The sequence below is a fragment of the Armigeres subalbatus genome, chromosome 3, assembly GCF_024139115.2.
Source record: "Armigeres subalbatus isolate Guangzhou_Male chromosome 3, GZ_Asu_2, whole genome shotgun sequence".
In the NCBI taxonomy this organism is placed as follows: domain Eukaryota; kingdom Metazoa; phylum Arthropoda; class Insecta; order Diptera; family Culicidae; genus Armigeres; species Armigeres subalbatus.
In genome coordinates this window covers 324,383,063-324,399,885 of record NC_085141.1, presented here as the reverse complement: position 1 = coordinate 324,399,885, position 16,823 = coordinate 324,383,063, and the positions used below count along the sequence as shown (strand labels likewise).

The window sequence follows — 16,823 nt, the reverse complement described above, 5'->3', positions numbered from 1 at the left end:
TTTTGTTTTGCCCGTTCCGTTGGCTCCGTTTTGCCGGTTTGGTTTGTTATTTATTTTTCGTGGGAGTGATTAATCAACTTTTTCTGCGCTTCTTGGCTGGGCAAGGACAAAGAGCCGGCTAAAATATCTTCTCCTTGGTATGCCATTACTCATCGCTAAGTAAATTAAATTATAGCACGAAGAAATTCAATTAAAGGTAGCGTAGAAGTGTTGCTTTGCAGTTCGTATTTTTTGGTCAAAGTTTTGTGCAATCGTACCCAAAATGGCCACTTGGTTGCCTTTGGAATCGAACCCGGATGTACGTATTATCATTTTTTGTACTATTTATTTGAATGTTTAAATAAAATCATCTTTTGCAAGGTACTGAACAAATATCTGGAAAAACTCGGAGTTTCACCGCTGTGGAATATCGTCGATATCTACGGTACGGATGAAGATCTATTGGCTTTCGTACCACAGCCTTTGAAATCGTTAATTTTCCTGTTCCCTTGTTCGGAAGTGGTAAGTTTCATTTGTATTCCTATCTAATTAGTTTAGAACCAGATAGGTATTTTGTTTTACTTTAAAATTTGATTTGTAGTAGGTAACTTTTTTTTTTCTTTAGTGGAATAACATTACCAAGTTAGTGTAATACTATTTTGAAATTAATTGGTCACGGTTATACAAAATCGCACCAAGCGCCAAAAAAACTCAGCTTTCGTTTAGTAGATTTAGTTGAACACAAATCGTGTCGAATATCCTTCAATCCTCTATTATAACTGAGGATACCTCAACAAATGTATGTACGAAAAAAAATCCGTTTTTTTTTTGTAAAAATGTCACAAGTCAGTCAAAAAGCCTCTTGCCGCAGTATGGTAGAACGCCGACCAATTGTATTGTGAGTATTTAGGGTAAGACAGGGCAAGCTAAGCAGCATATAGGCGAGCCTTAATCCAAACCTATATTTTATTCTATTATATGGCAGCGCTTCTCAATTTTTCTCTTGGGAGGTTTCCTTTTCAAATTGTTGGTTGATACCGCACAAGTTTTATTTTCAAGAAAGAGAAAGAAAGTTTCTCTATGTGTTTTGGAGAATCCTTCTTAAAGTTCTACATTAGTGTGTAACACTACCATTCTAACAACGAAATAAGCTTCAGTGAGTAAAACTAGGGATGGGCTAAAAACAAACTGTAAAATTAAAACTAATTGCAAACATTTTTAGAATCCTTGAAAAAGGTAAAATAAATTACCGAAACCGTCGGATGCAGAAGTAAACTTGTTTTTGCTGCTTTACAAGACTGCAACGGCCGAAAACGACTTGATTTTCAATTAAGTTCTGAAGAATTTTTCTGCTAGCTCTGTAGCAATTCCCCTGGGAGTTCTGGCAGTTCCTTCGGGCGTTTTGGATAGTTTCACTGGGAGTTCTCAACAATCCTGGAAGTATTAAAGAGTTTCTTCTGGAGTTCTGAAGTATTGTACTGGGGAATCCTTCTTGGAGCTCTAGAGGGTTCTGTAGAGTTCCTTTGAGAGCTCTGAGGAATCCTTCTGAGAGTTCTAAAAAATCCTTCTGGGAGTTCTAAAGAATCCTTCTGCCAGTTCTGGAGAATTTTTCTGGGAGTGTTGGAGAATCCTTCTGGGAGTTCTGAAGAATTTTCCTTGGCGCTATGGAAAGTTCCTTAGGAAGTTCTGGAGAATCCTTTTGTAAGTTTTTGAGAGTTTCTCTGAGAGTGCTGGAAAATCCTTCTGGAAGTTCTAAAGAGTTTCTCTGGGAGTTCTGGAAAATTCTTATGGAAATTCTCAACAATCCTTCTGGAAGTTCTGAAGAGTGTCTTTGGGAGTTTTGATCGATTGCGCTATGCAAGAGCCCGTTGAACTCCACATGCCCCTTTGCAATCGAAACTGAACCGCGACTGTAGTCGCACCCATGCCTATTGAGAGGACTGTCCTGACTATGAACCATTGCATCATGACGTCACAAGACCATTTTTTTTACCCGTGTTCAAATGGGGAGTGAAGGACGAATGAAAACGTAGAGCATAGGGGTTGACAGCTAGAGCCGTGATGAGGGAAGTCGAACAGTAGATACCGATAGCTCATTATTATAGAAGACATTGCCAATTATAAATAGGAAAGCAGATGAATTCGTAAAATAATCCCTTCAATATTTATTTTGTATTTGCCAGTGCTAAGTAGAAGCTAGTCAAATATTACTGATGATTTTTCTCTAGCCCAAACTGAATTATGAACACTATCTGATTATGTACTAATGTACTTAAATATAGACGTCAGTCGATCCAAAAAGAGTATTCAAACAGGAAAACCTAGTTGAGTGGTAGCGTACACTACAGAATTTTGTACATAATTGCAAATGTTGGAAGATCATGTGTGCATTCTCAATCGGGGTCAGTTGGCGGCAAGACAAGCTGTATCCAAAGAACTGCCGGATTTTTAAGAAGATCCCGAAGACTGGCCGTTGTTCATTTCCTTGTACAACTCATCTACGCAGATGTGCGGATTTTCTAATGAAGAGGACATGCTGCGTTTACGAAAATGTCTTAGAGGAAAAGCCCTGGAAGTTGTACGGTGCAGACTACTCCACCCATCGAACGTGACTAGTTTGAATTCTACTCTTAGAATGTTATACGGCAGGCCAGAAGCAATAGTACAGGCGTCCATCAGCAAGATAAAGTCGCTGCCATCGCCGCAGGCGGAGAAATTGGAAACAGTGGTTAATTTTGCACTGACGGTTGAGAATTTGGTAGCAACGATTGAAGCATGAGGAGTTGAAGATTTTGTGTATAACGCGTCATGAAAAATTTAATTGGTAGATCGTCTACCTCCTGGATTAAAGCTGGATTGGGCGAAACATTCCCGAAACAACCAAGAGCCCAACTTACTGGATTTTAGCGGTTGGTTTATTCGATTGCTGAGGATGCCACCGCAGTTATGCAGACTACAGCTACCGTTTCGAGGAGCCGCGGAGTTAGACACGATGGTCTCCTTAATATTCATTCTGATGCAGAGCTAAAACGATCTCGACCAGAGAAGGTGCAAGCTAATCGAGGACCAGTAGCAACACCAAAAGTAGAATGCATTACATGCAAAGTTAGCTGCAGCACAGTGGCCAAGTACAAAAAGTTTGCTGAGTTAAGTCTAGATGCTTAATTGGCTTTCCTACGGGAGGCAAAGTTATGCCGTAAGTGTCTACGAAAGCACAACGGCTCCTGTAGACAGCAGAAAGCTTGCGGGATTCAAGGATGCACATTTTTCTTTCACCCGTTACTACATAAAGAAAACCAAAATGTATCTGCTAGCGGAAGCTGCAACATCCACCAGGCTCGAACCAGTGAAGTACTGTTTAGGATTATTCCTGTTTTGCTTCATGGTCCACTGAAAGTGATTCAGACATATGCCTTCATTGACGACGGATCGGAGCTAACCCTTATGGAGGACAGCCTAGCTAATGAACTCGGATTAGATGGTCCTCAAACGCCGTTGTGCCTGAAATGGACGGGAGGTACCAAGAGGCTAGAAAATACATCGCAAAGAGTCGAGGTAGAAATATCAGCCATTGGAAATTCCTCCAAGTCACACAGAATGTCTAACGTACATACGATTCAGGACCTGCAAATAAGACCCCAAACATTAATATACTCGGAATTGATGCATCGGTTCCGCCATCTTAGCGGGCTCCCGGTAGAATCCTACTGCAACGCCTGCCCTAGGATCTTGCTAGGTCTTGAACATGCATCGCTTGGCCATGCTTTAAAGAGTCGAGAAGGAAAACCGTTGTTGACCAGTTGACCATCCCAAAAATGGACGATACGAATCGGAATTACTCTGGAAGTATGACGGCGTTCGTCTTCCTTCAGAAGTCAGTGAATAGCGATGGATTCAAACGAAGAACATGGCGATGGATTCAAACGAATGTGTAGTAACGATACCCAGAAGCAGTCTTATCTATCATCTAGGTCCATTTCTCGATGAAAACGGTGTACTTCGTGTTCATGGCAAAACAAAAGCTTGCCCGTTTTTTCATCCGTGAATCCAATTGTACTCCCACGGAATCATTCCATCACTCAACTTATTATATCTCATTATCATACCAAGTACCATCATCAAAACCACAGCACAGTTGTTAATGAGTTGCGACAACGATACACTATTTCTCGTCTAAAAACAACCTACAATAAAGGTCGCCAATTCTATCAGCACTGCAAGAACGATCGTGCACGTCCCCAATCACCAGCTATGGGCGACCTTTCTTTACCTCGCGTGGCTGCATATGCTCGCTCGTTTACTTATATAGAGGTGGACTACTTTGGACCAATCGCGATCACCCTTGGACGCAGTCTCGAAAAACGTCGGGTACTTCTTGCCACCTGCTTAACCACTCGCGCCATCCATGTGCAAATCGTTCACACTATGACTACTGATTCATGTATAATGCAACTAAGAAACATCATGGCTAGAAGGGGTGTACTAGCTGTCATATACAGCGACAGAAGTACGAATTTTCAGGGAGCAAGCAAAGAGCTCAATGTTGCTATTTCAAACCTGGATCATGAGCGGATGGAAGCAGAGTACACTTTCCCGTACTACTTGGAACTTCATTCCCCCTGCTTCCCCTCACTTATAGGGGAGTGGGAGCGTCTCGTACGAATGGTAAAGCAAAACCTTTCAAAGCTACAATCAAACCGAACGTTATCCCATGAGGTTCTCGAAAATCTGCTTGCGGAGATCGAGAATATTGCAAACCCTCGCCCGCTAACCTGTATTCCTGTTGACGACAATCAGTCACCTGTATTAACTCCCAACCGTTTTCTACTTGGATCAAGTAATGGAATGAGATCCTGGGCTCCGTTTGACGATAACTCGAATGTGCTAAAGAACTGCTTCAAGCTATCACAAACTTTAGCTAGCTATAATTCTGGAAACAGTGGCTCCGAGATTATCTTATCTCTTATCACTCGTAGGGCCAAATGGTTTATTAAAACGAAGCCCATAGCTGTCAATGACATTGTGATCGTCGTTGATCCAAATTCTCCGCGAAACACCTGACGTAAAGATTGTGTAATTGGGATTATGCAGGGGTCGAATGGACAGGTAACAACAGTGCAAACAGTCAGCGGAATCTACGAGCGGCCTACTGTGAAGCTCGTTGTGCTCTACGTGGACGTTAATGAGAATGCAGCTTTCCAAGGTTGCATTGCGAGGGGAAGTGTTCATTGCGCTACGTCAGATCCCGTTGAACTCCACATGCCTCTTTGCAATCGAAACTGAACCGTGACTATAGTCGCACGGTCGCACTCATACCTATCGAGAGGTTGACAGCTAGAGCCGTGATGAGGAGAGTCGAACAGTAGATACCGATAGCTCATTATTATAGAAGATATTGCCAATCGTAAATAGGAAAGCAGATGAATTCATAAAATAATCCCTTCAATATTTATTTTGTATTTGTCATTGTCAAGTAGAAGCTAGGCAGATACTTACTAATCTCGGATCGAAGTCATGAGCGGTCCTAGTCCATGTCCAATCTATTTATTTATTTATTTTATTTCGTCAACCAACGTAGACTAATAAATATACATGCTTGTTTTTGTAATGCTGTAGTATGATTTAATAATAGGTTTTTTTTAGTAAGGTGATATATAATTTTGATTTTGAATTTATATATTGCCTTTCTCGTATACTAAGTATACGGTAAAGGCTATATGATCGCTCCAAAAACAAACTTTTTATAGAAGGCTCGGAGACCCATAGTGTTATATACCGATCGACTCAGCTCGACGAATTGAGGTGATGTCTGTGTGTATGTGTGTGTGTGTGTGTGTGTATGTGTGTGTGTCTGTGCGCACCAACCCAAAAAAAAATGTCACTCATTTTTTAGGTACTTATCCTTAACCGATTTACTCGCAACAAGTTGCATTCGACGCAGGATACTCTACCATTGTTTCCTATTGAAAATTGGTCAGATCGGACTATGGGATCGGAAGTTATGGCCAAAATACCCCTCTTTTATAGAAAAATTGATTAAAAGTGTCACTCATTTTTCGGGCACTTATCCCCAACTGATTTGCTCGCAACAAGTTGCAATCGACTCCTATCTCATTGTTTCCTATTGAAAATTGTCCAGATCTGACTATGGGATCGTAAGTTATGGCCAAAATACTTTTTTTGCGGAATAATCGCATAAAAAGTGTCACTCATTTTCGGGCACTTAACCTTAATAGATTTACTCGCGACAAGTTTCATTCGACGGGGAATTCTTTCCCATTGTTTCCTATTGAAAATTGGTCAGATCGGACTATGGGATCGGAAGTTATGGCCAAAATACTTTTTTTACTGAATAATCACGTAGAAAAGTGTCACTCATTTTTCGGGCACTTATCCTCAACCGATTTACTCGCAACAAGTTGCATTCGACGCAGAAAATTTTCTCATTCTTTCCTATTGCAAATTGGCCAGACCGGACTATGGGATCGAAAGTTATGGCCAAAATACTTTTTTTACGGAATAATCGCCTGAAAAAGTGTCACTCATTTTTCGGGCACTTATCCTTAACAGATTTACTCGCAACAAGTTGCATTCGACGCAGAAAAGTGTCTCATTGTTTCCTATTGAAAATTGGTCAGATCGGACTATGGGATCGGAAGTTATGGCCAAAATACTTTTTTTACTGAATAATCGCGTAAAAAAGTGTCACTCATTTTTCGGGCACTTATTCTCAAGTTGGTCGCAACAAGTTGCATTCGACGCAGAATCGTGTCCCATTATCTCCTATTGAAAATTGGTTAGATCGGACTATGGAATCGGAAGTTGAGCCAAAATATTTTTTTACGGAAAAATCGCCTAAAAAGCGTCACTCATTTTTTTGGCACTTATCCTTAACCGATATTCTCGCAACAAGTTGCATTCGACGCAGAATCGTGTCTCATTGTTTCCTATTGAAAATGGCCAGACCGGACTATGGGATCGGAAGTTATCGTCAAAATACTTTTTGCCTTTCTCGTATACTAAGTATACGGTAAAGGCTATATGATCGCTCCAAAAACAAACTTTTTATAGAAGGCTCGGAGACCCATAGTGTTATATACCGATCGACTCAGCTCGACGAATTGAGGTGATGTCTGTGTGTATGTGTGTGTGTGTGTGTATGTGTGTGTGTCTGTGCGCACCAGCCCAAAAACAATGTCACTCATTTTTCAGGTACTTATCCTCAACCGATTTACTCGCAACAAGTTGCATTATACGCAGGACACTCTACCATTATTTCCTATTGAAAATTGGTCAGATCGGACTATGGGCTCGGAAGTTATGGCCAAAATACCACTTTTTTTATAGAAAAATTGAGTAAAAAAATGTCACTCATTTTTTAGGCATTTATCATCTACCGATTTACTCGCAACAAGTTGCATTCGACGCAGGATACTCTATCATTGTTTCCTATTGAAAATTGGTCAGATCAGACTATGGGCTCGGAAGTTATGGCCAAAATACCACCTTTTTATTGAAAAATTGAGTTAAAAAATGCCACTCATTTTTCGGGCACTTATCCTTAACCGATTTACTCGCAACAAGTTGCATTCGACGCAGGATAATCTACCATTGTTTCCTATTGAAAACTGGCTAGATCGGACTATGGGCTCGAGAGTAATGGCCAAAATACTATTTTTATAATGCAAGAGAAAGGCACCATCACCGCTAGGTGGATTAATCAGGGTTTTTTTTAATTATTTTTAATTTTGAATTGATAAGTGTCTATTTAAAGAATCGGTTTTGAATAATCTCCACGACAGGGTATCTACTACCTGGAAAAACCTGGAATTATCAGGGAATTTCTCCCCACCTGGAAAATACCTGGAATTATCAGGGAATTCCTTACATAATCAGGGAAATTTCAATACCCGGTGATCATGAGTAAAATTCTTTCAAAAGATGAAGAAAAAATCATTAAAAATGTTTGAATAAATATATTACCAATCAAATCTATTGAAAATATAGTGAACGTTAATGGATCGCAAGGAATTAATCAAAGAAATCACTAAAAGAGTGTCTATAAGATTGATTAACAATTTTCTAAATTATTTCTGGAGGAATTTCCAAGATAAAAACCGAAAAGAATTCCCGGAGGAATTTCAAAACGAATTTCCGGACGATTTTTCGTATGGTTTCATTAAGAAATTCCCGAAAGGGAACCTGAAGGGATTTTCAAAAAAAAGTGTAACGTTATTTGTGAAGGGTTTTTGCTAAAGGAATTCTTAAAAGAATAGTCGAAGGAATCCCGAATGGATTTTTCAAAGAAGTTTCTAAAGGTATTTTCGAAGTAATCCGAAAGAATTTTTAAAAGCAAAATACCCGAAAAAAAAAGTCCTCCAGGTGTTTTCTAAAGTTTTCCTTAAGATACTTCTAAATAAGTTCCAAAAAAATCCCAAGGAATTTCAAAAGAATACCCGAAGCATTTCCCAAATTTTTCTACAGTAAATCAGTAATAGAACGCTAGTGGCCCTGTAACCATTAAAATTATTCTGCCAAAAGATGCTTCAATAAGCTCAATAGCCTATTACGATTAGATTATTTATCGTAATAAATATCGTGTTAAAGCTGAGAAAGAAAATTGAATGTATGGTGATGGCATCAGGTTGTTGTTTATCATGATATTTATTATCATAAATGGCATAATCTGAATAGGCTATAACTTGGCCCATTGACACTTATAGTAGTGGTACCTTGGCTGCTAGGTCCAAGCAGCCTAGATGTTGGTCATGCGAACAGATATAAGGACGTTAGGCATAAAGGATGTTAAGCATAAAATGCCCCAAAAACAGCCCACGACATAAAGAAGGCATTATGTCTAACGTCCTTATGCCTAACGTCATGGACCCAGCAATCTCATATTTTTGCATCAAATCATTTCTTGAAGGAGTTTTCGTAAGAAGTTCTGAAGGATTTCCTGAAGAAATTCCCAAACATATTTCCGGAACATTTCCTTAAGAAGTTTCTTTAAAACAAAAACAGCTGAAATTAAATTCAAAGAAATTTCCGAAAGAATTCTTAACTAAATTTCCAAAGAAATGATGTGTTTTCTAAAGTTTTAGCAAAGAAATTTTCAAATTAAATCCTGGAGGAAGTTCTGAAGCAATTCTTAAAACCTGGGGGATTTTTCGATGGAATCTATGGAGAAATTTTCAGAAGAATACCTGGAGGCGTTTCCTATGTGATTCCTGAAGGAATTTTGATTGAATGACTGAAGCAATTTCTGGGTGAACTTGCGAAGGAATTCCTGGAGGAATTTCTTAAGTAATTTACAACATTGTTTATGTGAGGCTACAAAAAAATATATATTTTTTTCACAATATTTACTTTTTTGAATTGATTATTTTGCTGCTAAAATCTATATATAACACGTTTGTTTTTACCTGGAAATTAAGGCAAAACACCTGGAAAAAACCTGGAAAAATTAGCACGAGCTAACGATTTAATGTACTTAAATTTAGACGTCAGTTGATGCAAAAAGAGTATTCAAACAAGAAAACCCAGTTGAGTGGTAGCGAACACTACAAAGCTTTGTAATTCTACAATAAATTAACAAAATCGTCCAAACCCTTCCGGTCAACAGTTCTGAACAATTGTTCTAGGACTACTGGTAAATCCTTAGAGTTCTGGAGAGTTCCTTTAAGTGTTCTGAAGAATCCTTCTGGAAGTTCTAAACAGTTCCTCTGGGAGTTCTGGATTTTTTTATTGGGGAGTTTTGTGAGAATTTTTCTGAGAGCTCTGAAGAATTGTTCTAGGAGTACTGGAAAATTATTTTTAGAGTTCTGGAGAGTTCTTATAGGAGTTCTGTAGGAATCCTCGGAGAGTTCTGAGGAATCCTTCTGGGTGTTCTAAAAAGTATTTCTGGGAGTTCTTTAGAATCTTTCTTGGAGTTCTGCAAAATCCTTCTGAGAGTTGTTAAGATTCCTTCTGGAAGCTTTGGAAAGTTTCTCTGGGTGTTTTGGAGAATCCTTCTAGGAGTTCTGGAGAGTTCATATGGAAGTTCTGGACAATTTCTCTGGGAGTTCTGGAGAATCTTTCTGGAAGTTCTTGAGAGTTTTGGAGAATCCTTCTTGAGTTCTGGAGGGTTCCTCTCAGAATTCCGATCAATATTTCTGGGAGTTCCAAGGAATTCTTTTTGAAGTTTTGTATAATCTTTTTGGGATTCTTGGCATGTTGCTCTAAGAGTTTTGATGTTTCTGAAGATTTGCCCTGGTTTGATAATTCTTTCTTGGAGTTCTTAAGAATCCTTCTGGAAGCTCTGGAGTGCTTGTTTTGGTATTTTGGAGACTACTCCGGTACTCCTAAGAGTTCTGGAGAATCTTTCTATGAATTCTGGAGAGTTCCTCCAGGTGTTCTGAGAATCCTTCTGAGTGTTCTGGGAAGTACCTCAGTGACTTACTTACTTACTTATGGATCCTGTACACCTCCGGTGGTGCAAAGGGCCGACTTGAAAGATCTCCATCCTGAGCGATGCCCGGCTATCGCTTTAACCTGTTGCCAGGTTAGATTTCGGTCGACTTCTTTTATTTCTTTATTGAGGCTTCGCCGCCATGAGCCTCTGGGTCTGCCTCTGCTGCGATGTCCCGCTGGGTTCCAGTCTAATGCTTGCTTACAGATTTCGTTTCCGCCCCTACGTAGAGTGTGGCCGACCCAGCCCCACTTCCGATTCCGAATTTCTGTTGTTATCGGCCTCTGGTGACAACGACGATGGAGCTCGTTGTTTGAGATCCAGTTGTGAGGCCACCAGGCCCGAATTATATACCGCAGGCATCTGTTAATGAACACCTGCAGCCGTTGAGTGTTCTCCGCTGATACACACCATGTTTCGCTAGCGTATAACAGCACAGATTTCACGTTAGAGTTGAAAATTCGTATTTTGGTGCGTTCACTTATCTGCCTGTTTTTCCAGATATTTCTTAAACTCGCAAAGGCAGCCCTTGCTTTCTTGATCCGTGCGCCTATGTCGATCTTGGTACCGCCGTCTGACGCCATTTGGCTACCAAGATATTGGAAGCTTTCAACATTCTCCACTGGTTGCCCGGCTACTGTGAAACTGGAAGGAGTCACCGTGTTTACATCCAACGATTTGGTTTTGTTGACGTTGATGACTAAACCTGCCGAGGAGGAGCGATCGGCAAGGTCGTTGAGCTTACTCTGCATATCAGAGCGCCGTTGCGCGAGTAGTGCAACGTCATCCGCCAATTCGAAGTCGTTTAGGTGCTCCATGGTTATAGGCTGCCATAACAGCCCGCGGTTTGGTTCACGGTCAATCGCATCTACCAGAATCTCATCGATTACGATGAGGAACAGTAACGGTGATAGAATACATCCTTGCCTCACACCAGCTACGACCCGGATAGGGTCGGACAGGACCCCATTGTGCAGCACTCTACACGAAAAGGCCTCGTACTGTGCTTCGATGAGGCCGATGATTTTCTCAGGAACCCCCTTGCGTCTCAGGGCGCCCCACATATTCTCGTGATTGAGACGGTCGAAAGCTTTTTCGTAGTCAATGAATACCAAGTAAAGGGACTCTTGGAATTCGTTGACCTGCTCCAGAATGATGCGGAGCGTGATATGGTCCACACAGGATCTTCCGGCACGGAATCCGGCTTGCTGCCGCCGGAGAGTCGCATCGATCTTCTCCTGAATCCGGGCTAAGATAATTTTGCACAGAACTTTGAGAACGGTACACAGCAACATAATGCCTCGCCAGTTATCGCATACAGTCAGGTCACCCTTTTTGGGCACCTTCACTAAGATGTCATGGGGTCAGCTTTGAGCATCTCGGCTGATATGCGGTCGACCCCTGGGGCTTTATTCGATTTCATGCTTTGGATGGCTGTTTGAATCTCTAGCAGTGATGGAGCTTCGGTATTGACGCGTGTTATACGTCGGATCCTAGGCAGGTCATGCCGAGGTGGTGATGGCCTGGCTGGCACTTGAAAAAGTTGTTCGAAGTGCTCGAACCAGCGTTTCAGCTGGTCAGTTGGGTCGGTCAATAACTGATCATTCGCGTCTTTCACAGGCATCGTTGCATTCATCTTCGCCCCGCTTAAGCGTCGTGAGATATCGTAGAGGAGGCGAATGTCCCCGGTTGCGGCGGCTCTCTCTCCTTCGTCGGCCAGAGAGTCTGCCCACGCTCGCTTGTCCCGTCGACATGAGCGTTTTACTTCCTTCTCAAGAGCCGCGTATCGTTGACGGGCTAAGACTTTGGCTCCTCTGGTTTTCGATCGCTCTATCGCGGCTTTGGCTTCTCTTCGCTCCTCTATCTTTCTCCAGGTCTCATCGGTGATCCATTGTTTTCTCTGGGTGCGTAGTTCGCCCAGATTGTTCTCGCTGGTGGTGATGAAGGCATTCTTGATGGCGGTCCATTGGTCTTCCACGCTGCCACCTTCCGGAATATCTGCAGCACGCGTCTCCAGTTCTTCAACGAAGGACCGTTTCACCGTGGCATCTTCCAGTCGGCGTGTGTTGAATCGTCGTCCAACTCTTTCCTCCTGCCGACGAATCCGCGCAATGCGCAGGCGTATTTCGCCGATGAGGAGGTGATGATCAGACGCGATATCGGCACTACGTTTATTCCGTACATCAAGAAGGCTCCGTTTCCATTTTCGGCTGATGCAGATGTGGTCGATTTGATTTTCTGTAAAGCCGTCACGGGAGACCCACGTGACCTTGTGAACCGGTCGATGAGGGAAGAGCGATCCCCGATCACCATGTCGTTATTACCACAAAATTCTGCGAACAGCTCTCCGTTTTCGCTCATTTCTCCGAGACCATGGCGTCCCATAATGCGCTCATGGTTCGAGTTGTCGGATCCGATCTTCGCATTGAAGTCGCCCAAACAGATCTTGATATCACCCTTCGGAATTCTATCTACGACGGCATTGAGTTGACTGTAGAAGTTCTCTTTGTCTTGCAGATCGGCAGCATCGGTTGGCGCATAACATTGGATTATAGTAAGGTTTCGGACCCGTGTTCTAAATCTGGCAACGATTATCCTTTCACTTATAGGTTCCCACTTCATAAGCGCAGGGTGTGCCTGAGCGCTTAGTAGGAAGCCAACTCCGCGATGCCGGGGAGCGTGTTCACCTCGTAAACCAGAGTATAGCAGAACTTGTCCCGACGGCGTTCTGTGTTCTCCAAAGTTTGGCCAACGGACTTCACTCAGTCCCAGGATCTCAAGCTTCATGCGGCGTGCCTCATTGGCAAGTTGTGCCAATTTACCCTGCTGGGCTAGGGTTAAAACGTTCCATGTTCCTATTCGTGTCCGTTGTTTCGCGCTAAGAGTCGTCGCCGTAAAATTAGTCCGTATTCTTTCATTATCGGATTCTCGAACAAATTGATGTTTCGGGAACAGTAGGTTGTTGGCCCAAGGTTCCCTATCCACCGGGATGGGGCTGCCATCTTAGGTATAGCTTCCGGGGAATAGCATTTCATACTCAGCCGCTGGATGCCAGAACAGACGCTGTTGGAGCCGCACCTCCTTGGTGGACAGACGCTCGATCAGTCGGGTCAAATTTGTTTAAAGTCCCACCCAACACCAGGACTAGGCTAGTGCGCTTTGAGCGGCACACGGTCGCTTTGATAGGGCCTGCTTGGGGACACATGCAGCTTTTTATAGAAGTTCAACAGAGCCCACTGTCGAACCCCACCACATCCTAGGCAGACCCCACAGTACGCACCCTCTCACTCTAGCTGATGTCAGAGGGACAACAGTGCCCAGGCTGCACTACCAGCTAAGTACGCAACCCTTAGCTGGCGGTCAATTGTCATCGGAAGACCCGTGGAAGCGTGAGTATTGGAACTTGTGAGGACCAGAGCTATGTTAGGCGCCCCTTCCCGGATGTCAACTCACCATTTCGCAGCCCCCCCCCTCAGTGAGTTCTGGATAATTCCCCTGAGAATTCAGAAGAATTCTTCTACGGGTTCTGGAGATTTCTTTTTGAAATTCTAACGAAATTTTCTGGGAGATTTGGCGAATCCTTCTATGATTCCCGGAAAGTTGCTCTGAAAGTTCTTGAGAGCTCTTAATAATTCCTCAGAGCTCTCAAAAGGATTTTCTAGAGCTTACAAAAGAATTCTTCATAACTGAGATGGATTTTCCAGATCTCGGAGGGGATTCCTTCAGAACTCCCAAAAGAATATTCCAGAAATTCCAGAAGAACTCTCCTGAACTCTTTGAGAAATTCTTCTGAACTTCCAGAAGAACTCTTCTGTACTCCCAGAAGTATTTTGCAAAACTCTCAGAGGAATTATCCAGAACTTCAAGAAGAATTTTCTAAAACTCCCAGTGAAGTTCTCCAGAACTCTAAGAGGAACTCTCCAGGACTCCCAGAAGAATTCTCCACACATCCCAGAGGAATTCTCCAAAATTCCCAGAAGGATTCTCCAGAACTCTCAGTAAAATCCTCTAGAACTAGCAGAAAGATTCTTCAGAACTCTTTAAAGGATTTTTAAGTACTCCCAGAACAATTTTCCAGAAATCCCAGAAAAAATCTTCAGAACTCTTAGAAGGATTATCCAGAACTTCCAGATGAACTCCCAGAAGGATTCTTCAGAACTATCACTGGAATCACATGATTTTAAAGAACTCCCAAACAATTGTCCAGAAATACCAGAGGAATTCTCCAGACTTTCAAAAGATCTCTGCAGAACTCCTAAAACGATTTCCAAGAGCTTCCAGAGGATTTCTCCAAAACTCCCAGAAAGGTTCTTCAGAACTCCCAGAGTAAAATTACAAAACTCTTTTCTTATGTCTTTATTATAGAGACTTTTAGCCCAAGACTACAGAACTCTCAAAAAGATTCATAAGAACTCCACATAAAAGTAATGTTCTCAAAACCTTATAAAACATATTAGTGAATAGAAAATAAACTTTAGATTTGCAATTTTATTAGTGTACAATAAAATAGATCGATCTTTAATATCTGGTCGTTAATGTAGGCATAGAATACGTACTTTTGACTTAAGAATATTCTAAGACATTTCCGAGACCTTAGTTTTAATTCCACTATGAACTGTGTCCTGCAATGTAGTTGAACGTTATTCATGGTTATTCTCTAGCTAGTAACTTACAGTTCCAAAATTTAGTAGAATTAATTTCCTTTTAAAATTATGATCCTTAGAGTTACAATTTAGAATTCAAATATTTTATAAGCAATTTTTAGCAATTTTGTAAATCATCCGCTTGGCACACCACGATGTTGCATTCGACAAACTGCTGTATCTAATTCTCTCCTTGGCCGATAGGTTTTATGACAGCTTGGATAACGTCTCAGTTTGATCGGCCTGATATGGCTACATTGTATAGGAGGTAGTGCTTCCAGCCGCTACACCAAAGATGGGTGTGGCCAGAAGAAGAAATCCTCATGGTTTTGTTTTTAGTCTTAAAGAGTGGAATCAAGGATCCTCTCCTTCTTGATTTTTTCAACATTGCAGATATGGATTTCAAAAGAAAAACATAAATATCATTAGAAATTGTTCAATGTACCAACTATACTATAGAGAGCGAAATCTGTTAAAAGTTTCATGTAACAATTCATTCGACATAATGTCATTCTCAATCTCCAAAATTCTATTTTTTTCTGCAGAATGAAGAATTTCGTGCCAAAGAGGATGCCGAGCTAAAGGCCAAGAACATCGAATATCCCGCAGGTCTTTTCTACATGCGTCAGTATGTACACAATGCCTGTGGAACGATTGCCTTGGTTCATGCCGTGCTAAACAACCCGGACATCGAACTGGAGGAAGGCAGCGTGATCAAAAAGTATATGGATGCGGCCAAAGATAAGTCGCCGGAGGAGCGCGGCAAATTGCTTGAGAATGATGGCGGTTTTACCGAAACACACGAGATCATTGCCAACGAAGGGCAAACGCCTGCGCCGGATATTAACGAGAAAGTCTATCACCACTTCATTGCATTTGTCCATCATGATGGAAAGCTGTACGAGTTGGACGGAAGGAAGAATTTCCCGGTCCCGCATGGGGCAACATCAGCGGACACTCTGCTGAAGGATGCCATTGCTGTCTGCAAAGACTACATTGCCCGTGATCCAGAGGAAGTTAGATACACCATGCTGGGATTGGCCCCAACACAGTAAACACGGGAAACAGAGGAGCGCCCTCTCTCAACGAGGCCATTTATAATATTAACAGAAGTCTGCGCTTAGCTTGTATGGAATTGTAAAGCTATCAATCAAACGAAACGGATCTCCAGAAAGACTGGAATAAGGTAAATGCTTTAGAACTGCTGGTTATAGGAAGCGGTACACTATCTTTGAACAATATTTGTTGCTTTTGTAAGTCAACGTTTCGAGGGTTGAACCCCGCTTTTTGATGTGAAAACTGCTCTGATGAATAAATTTTGACATAACATTGCAAAAGTGTTAGCTTTATCAGTAGAGAACAACCTATTAGTTTAAAAAGTCTTAAAACAACCGCAAGTCTAAAAAATATTCAAATATGAGAAAAAACAAATTTCTTCGTTTTTTTTTATTAAGGTGATTTTTAATTTTAGACTAGTTCACCACATCAAAAAAGTGTATACTTACATGTCTACATTTATACTGCCGGCAGAAGCATAATTGTCCCATATTGATTTGGAATCCGTATCAATATGAGACAGTTATGCTTATAGCAACAGTTTTAATAGTCGTATGGTTACTGCTCCCGCCTTAGTGTTACACACATCATAAATAATTGCATACCTTACGGCTTTTCCAAACGCTGTATAACTAATCTTCAGCCAACCTTATATGGTCAATGATTAACAAGGGCTTGTCACCCGTCGAATGCAACTT

At 41.6% G+C, this 16,823-nt stretch overlaps 1 protein-coding gene across 2 annotated transcripts; it reads left to right on the top strand.

Annotated features, from left to right (window-relative positions):
* The first annotated feature begins 9 nt into the window (after positions 1–9).
* On the top strand, positions 10–16,408 carry LOC134225509 (ubiquitin carboxyl-terminal hydrolase-like). 2 transcript variants are annotated; one of them, XM_062705670.1, is made up of 4 exons: positions 10–137; positions 197–298; positions 361–501; positions 15,615–16,408. In XM_062705670.1, exons 2-4 carry the CDS (start codon positions 263–265, stop codon positions 16,122–16,124), a joined length of 687 nt encoding a protein of 228 aa, XP_062561654.1. In that variant the 5' UTR covers positions 10–137; positions 197–262; the 3' UTR covers positions 16,125–16,408. The 2 variants fall into 2 exon arrangements, with proteins under 2 accessions (XP_062561654.1, XP_062561653.1); XM_062705669.1 differs by having other exon boundaries at positions 42–298; positions 15,615–16,407.
* The last annotated feature ends 415 nt before the right edge of the window (positions 16,409–16,823 follow it).